The sequence below is a fragment of the Equus quagga genome, unplaced genomic scaffold, assembly GCF_021613505.1.
Source record: "Equus quagga isolate Etosha38 unplaced genomic scaffold, UCLA_HA_Equagga_1.0 HiC_scaffold_5978_RagTag, whole genome shotgun sequence".
NCBI classification, from domain to species: domain Eukaryota; kingdom Metazoa; phylum Chordata; class Mammalia; order Perissodactyla; family Equidae; genus Equus; species Equus quagga.
The window spans coordinates 11680-17486 of NW_025794162.1; the positions used below are offsets into that span (position 1 = coordinate 11680).

The 5807-nt window shown below is 46.7% G+C and overlaps 1 protein-coding gene across 1 annotated transcript in view; it reads right to left on the minus strand.

Moving 5' to 3' along the window:
- Window positions 1-5199, minus strand: part of LOC124232431 (cytochrome P450 2B11-like) — a 10944-nt gene extending 5745 nt beyond the window's left edge. The window contains exons 1-3 of the mRNA XM_046649403.1: window positions 5021-5199; window positions 1551-1713; window positions 1276-1425 (exon numbers count right to left, since the gene is read on the minus strand). Of these exons, the coding sequence (XP_046505359.1) occupies window positions 1276-1425; window positions 1551-1713; window positions 5021-5191 (484 nt within the window). The 5' untranslated portion in view covers window positions 5192-5199. The remainder of the gene's footprint in view (window positions 1-1275; window positions 1426-1550; window positions 1714-5020) is intronic.
- Window positions 5200-5807: the final 608 nt, after the last annotated feature.

Genomic DNA, 5807 nt, shown 5'->3' on the forward strand with positions numbered 1-5807 from the left:
ATCAAGGTTACCCAGCCACTCATCACGGTGGCCAGTACTCAGATCCAGGCCGCCCAGCTACAGGACTATGTGGTTGGTCCCCATTCAGGTTCCAGCTCTGACTCTGGCAGCAGGTATAAGAGTTCAGTCCCAGGGGCAGGGGTGGTGCAGAGCAAGTGTTCAATCAATCACAGGTACAAATTAAAAAGCTCTGCTCTCCATGTCCCCTATCTGTCATTCCTCCTTCATCTCTTCCCTCTGCCTCTTGGGCTCTGGTCTTCTGGAATCGTTGTGCACTGGTTAGTTGATGTCTGTGTACCCCAGGCTTGGCCCTGTTAGACGGAGGTTGGGCTGCAAGCCCAGGGACATCATGTAGGTGCAGCCTCTCCTTCTGGGTCTCACCCATCCGTCTTCTCTTATTCCCCTGCAGACCCTTTCCTGAGCCCGTCTGTCTGCCTCTCTAATTTTCTCTGCCTCGGTTTCTCTCTGCCTTCTTTTCTTTCTGCCTCTCCGAGCCTCTTCCACTCTCTCTCTTGTCTCTGCATGTCTCTCTTGGTCTTGGTGCCTCCATCTCTGCCTCTGTCTCCTTGTGTGTCTCTCTGTGTCACTCTGTTTCTTTCTGTCTTCCTTCTCTGCCTTCTGTCCCTATTCTGCTATTGCTCCCAGTGACTCTGCCTCTGCCTCTCCCTACCAAACTGCTCATTTATGTCTTGCACATTGTTAAGAAAGGACGCTGTCGCCTGTGTGTCTCATAAACACTTGTTCATGGGAAGTCCAATAACAACCGGAAGTGATTCTTTCATGCCCATCCAGCTGCCTGAGAGCAGCATACGCCCCTGGCTCTTTGCTCACTACCAGCTCATCAGCAGTTCAACTACAGAAAGGAAAACTCAGTTTGTCATTTTCAAAATGTCTATAATTTCCCTTTTCTCTCTCTGCTTTTTTTAGGTAAACCATACTTTTGCCTTTGATAGATACTGTTAATCCATGCGTTGGTTTCCCTGAACACATGTAAATAACATGCTAATATCTTAGTCTGTGTCTTTCGATTATTCTTGACACTACAAACCCCGCATCTCTTCTGGCTCCCCATGTCCCTCTCCTGCTCGTCTCTGTCCCTCTCCATGCTCCTCTCTCTGTCCCTGTCCCTCAGTCTTATGGTCTCTCAGGCTTTGTCTTCCTCTGTCTCTGCCTCGCCCTCTCTTTCTATGTCTACCCCTCAGTCTTTCTGTTGCTCTCACTCCACACCTCTCCTGATTCCATGTCCTTCTTTCCTGTCCATCCCCTGAGGCTCACCCTTGGTATTCCGCAGCTCCTCCATCAGAAACTGAGCCTCCTCCTGAATCCGCTCCTCCACACTCCGCTTTCCCATCCCGAAGTCCCTCATGGTGGCCAGGGAGAATCGTCGAAGGGTCTTCCAACGTTCTCCATTGGCAAAGATCACACCTGGGGGTGAAGAATTTGGAGGGAGACTCTGTATCCCTCTCCACACCTTACTTTCTCTTCCCCGACTCACCTCCCCAATCCCCATCCTCCATTCTGCCCCCACTCAGTGCTTCTGAGGTCCTTACCATATCCCTGGAAGACTTGGTCAACGACAGCGATTTTCCCCCGGCCAGAGAATGCTTCAGCTTGGTCCACCAGGGCCTCCCGGATGACCTCTGTCCCCCACAGCATGATTGTAGGCCTTGGCCCCAGGTACACCGTGAAGACATCCCCATATTTCTCTTGAAGCTGCCAAGCATACCCAGCCCCAGGGTTGCCGTTAGTCAGTGTGTACCTCTTTGGCCAACCATGTTGTTAAACCATTAAAACACTTACATTTGATTGATAAGTAGCTGCTGCCCCAAGACCCTCCACCCCAGGACCCAGCAACTAAAAGATTAACCCATCACCCAGACACGGTCCATGTGATTGGTGCCCTAAGCAGTAGAGATGGTCAAATATTTCTAATATGACCCTTGCACATACCCTTGAGTCTAGACACATCTCCCTGGCATTGCAACTAAAGAATCATCCTTCTTGTGACTCAACTTCAACCTGCTCTCTGCCTCCTACAATTTCCCTAGAGAACTAATCTGAATTCCCTACTTGGTAGACATGAAGAGAAACTGATGGCTCTCTGGGGGTGATCACGATATTTGAAAAGTCATCTACCAGTACAGCCCCTTGGGAAACTCCTTGGCTGTACTTACTGAGGCTGAACACATGTATGCTCAGTGACTCAGCAACTACACTCTCAACAAAATGCCCAACAAAAATATGTATGTGGATTCACCAAAAATTGAAGAAGGAGATTCACAGAAGCCTTACAAATGAAATGCTAGCACCATTGATACAGAATAAAGTGTAATGATGTATTTATGCCATGGAATACTATGCAGCAAATGAAAAGGAAGAAACCACTGCTACACCTAACAACGTGAATGAAATTCACAGATATAATGTTGAGCGAAAGCAACTAGACATAAAAGAGCCCATAAGTCATGATTCTATTTAGATCCAGTTCAGTAAAATAACATGAAACTATGGTGTCAGGATGGTAAGAGGGTAGTGCCTGGAAGGTGACATGAAGGTGGTTTCTGGGGACAGGCTGTATTGTTGCTTATCTTCTCAACAATTACATGAAGATGTTGATTTGGGAAAATTCACTGACTGCACACTTATGATTTGCATTTTTTAGGGTGATGTTCAACTTCAATAAAAAGTTGACTTGAAATCATAAAAAGATTAAGTTTACTTAAAACTTACATTGGTCTCTGCAAAGCCTCCTCATGAGTCTCCCTACTTCCATTCCTGTCCCCTGTACAATCATTTCACTACCAACCAACCCCATCCTCCTCCACCCCAAAGCCAGAGTAATCCCGTTAAAATGTAACTTAATTAATATCCCTAACCTGCTCCAAACCCTCCAATGCTCCCACTGCACTGAGAAGAAGACCTGAAGTCTCCATTGTGGACCACATGGCCCTACATAACGCTGCCCCGTCACCCCTCTGACTTCTCCTTCCACTCAACCCTTCCATCACTCACATCCAGCCTCTGTGTTGTCCCCCAAACATGCTGAACTTGCCCCTGTTTCAGAGTTCTTGCATTGACACCTGTCTCTCTCTTGTGCCTTCCACCTGCACCTTTCAGATTCTCTGCTCAGAAACAAAGCGAGACGGAGCCTTTCCCTCACCACTCAATCTAAAGTAGCTCCCAGCACTTTCTAAAACGTCACTCTGCTTTATTTTAATCATAACTCTTGTCTACTTAATATTTCCTTATTTGTTTATTTTGTATGCCCTGTCCAATGACACATCAAGCATGCCTAAAATATTCCCCCGCAAACAAAATGTTCCAGTAAATTTTGACTGCACAAGTGATTAAATGAGTAGATCAAAGTAGCTGTCATTTAAATTACTATACACCAAGGTCTATGCAATATTTCTTTTATTCTTGTGGTCACCATCACATTTTACAGAAGAGGAAGCCAAGAGTAGGAGTTGAGTAATAGTCAGGGGTTGAATCTGGAACACGAACCCATGTTTGTCTGACTCCAGAAGGACTTGGGAGCATATGGGGGAATGGAGGTGGAGCAGTGCCATCTCCCAAACCTGTCTCATAATGACACCCACTAGCCCATGCCCTCTTCCCTCCTCCTCTCTCTCCATCTCTCTCTTCCTCTCTTTCTCCCTCTCTGTCTTCCCTCTCTCTGTCTTTCTCTCTCTCTCTCCACAAAGATTCAATAATAATGGAAGATCAGGGACAGCTTGAGGATCCTCGAAGGGTCTATGGAAGAGCTTTAGGGGGTCTGCAACTCTCAAAATTTTATGCTAAATGTGTATGGATCATTGTAGGGGAGGGAGCCCACAGCTTTAATCAAATTCCCAAAGGATTTAGTGATCCCGAAATTGTTAGGCAGCTTCAGTCCATGACAGCATTGGAGAAGAAGAGAATTCCATCCTGGACCCAGGTGCCCCTCAGAGAAGTCCCAGCTGGGCGACTGTGGACAGTGCCCTCCCCAGGGTGAGCTTCACTGTCTATACCTCTAAGATGGAGATAGCTTCTCTCCCAGCCCTCTTCTTGTAACCAAGACCTGATGAAGTCCCATGACAATACAGATAAATGCTGGCCACACAATGCTGAAAGAAAAAACTAAGTCGAGGAATTTACACAAAAGCATGTGAAATAATATGTGAAATATATATTCATATATATATATGTGAAATAATATGTGAAAGTGAAATGATATGTGACTCTTGTGATGGATTGAAGTCAATGAAAGTGAAATATTATGCACTTGGAGCCTCCGCATCTGTGACAAAATGTTCTCTATTAAAAGCAAAGCGATGACAAGCCCACGATTCAGGAGTGTGTTTGCCATAGTGAGGGAAAGTGGACAGAGAAGCACAGGGCAGGTGGAAGTGACTGCCAGTGTTCTACTTCTCTGTTGGATAGGGGGTTCATGGCTGTGGATTACATTATTAATAACTAAATAGATCATGAAACATGAAATCATGCCTGGAAAGCAGGGATACAGAGCCTAGTAAATGCTCCACAGTGTCAGCTACTATTACCTTGCATTAATATTCATTATTCTAATCACTCTGTAAATGGTCTTCTGTCCTGTTCTCCCTCCTGCCTCCTCCTCGTCCTGACATTGCCATGAGCCAGTCTTTGCTGTCCTTTGTTTGCAGAGGAGAAACCTACTTAATTGTTGTCACTGCCACTTTTTCTGTCTCTTCAAGCGGTGCGCAGTCACCCAGGAACACGACAGAGGGTGGCAGAAGAGGGTGAAATTCCACAGGTGTGTTTCACACACAGATGTTTCTTCATGCCCAATTGCCTGCTCCAGGGACAGTGCCCATGCACTTCCAGTAGAGCAAGGACATCTCAGACTGATCAGATCCACCATGCACAGCTCCATGCCCCTTACTCACCAACCTTTACGCATCCCAGCCCTGAGCCTGGAAGGATGCCTCACTCCTTCTGGGGAATGATCTCCCCATACAGAGGAAGGGAGCCCCTCTCAAACTCCATCCATCTGTATTCTCACCTTTATGAAGGATTTGAGTAGGCCTCTTCTGTCCATCTGCAGAAGGTTCCCCAAGAAGGGCAGAGGACGGGGTCCTGGTGGGAGGCGGCCGTAGGCTTTTGGGTGGCCCCTGACCAGGAGAAGCAAGAGTCCCATGAGGAGAACAAGGAGGAGGAGCATGCTGAGCTCCATGGTCCCAGTCTGACTGCCTTCCAACCCACTGCAGCCTCGAGCTGGGCTTTTTATACTGAGCCTGCCTCCCTACCCAGTTACATAAGTTCCTCCATTCCCCACCTCCTCTCTCTTCATTGTCTGGGAGTGTCAACATTAGGGAGAGGAGCTAAGGGACCCATAATTCCTGTTCTGGCACTCTGGTGAACTGATCACTCCCTACCTATGCACTCTGTCCCTAGATGTTGGCAGATGTGACATGGTAGAGATGCCAAGGTCCACATGAGTGTTTGTGTGTTTATATTTCTGGGTATGGCTGAGCATGCACTGTCTACTTTTTTGGCCATGTTTGTGCATTTAGGCTTGCATGTGTTTGTCTGTGCCTGCTTCCATCTGTGTGTGCTTGCATGGTTTTCATATGTGAAAGGGTGTTTCTATTTATGTGAATGAGTTGACATGTGTCTCTGTATAAGTGTGCATGTGTTTACATGTGTGTGGACTTATATGTATTTATATGGTCGATACCTGAAGGTGTGTGTTTCTTTGCATGGTGTTCGTGGTATATATCACTGTTTGTGAGTCTGAGTGTGCTTGTATGTTTGTGCATCAACCAGTTCTTGTCCTTAAAGAGCCTACA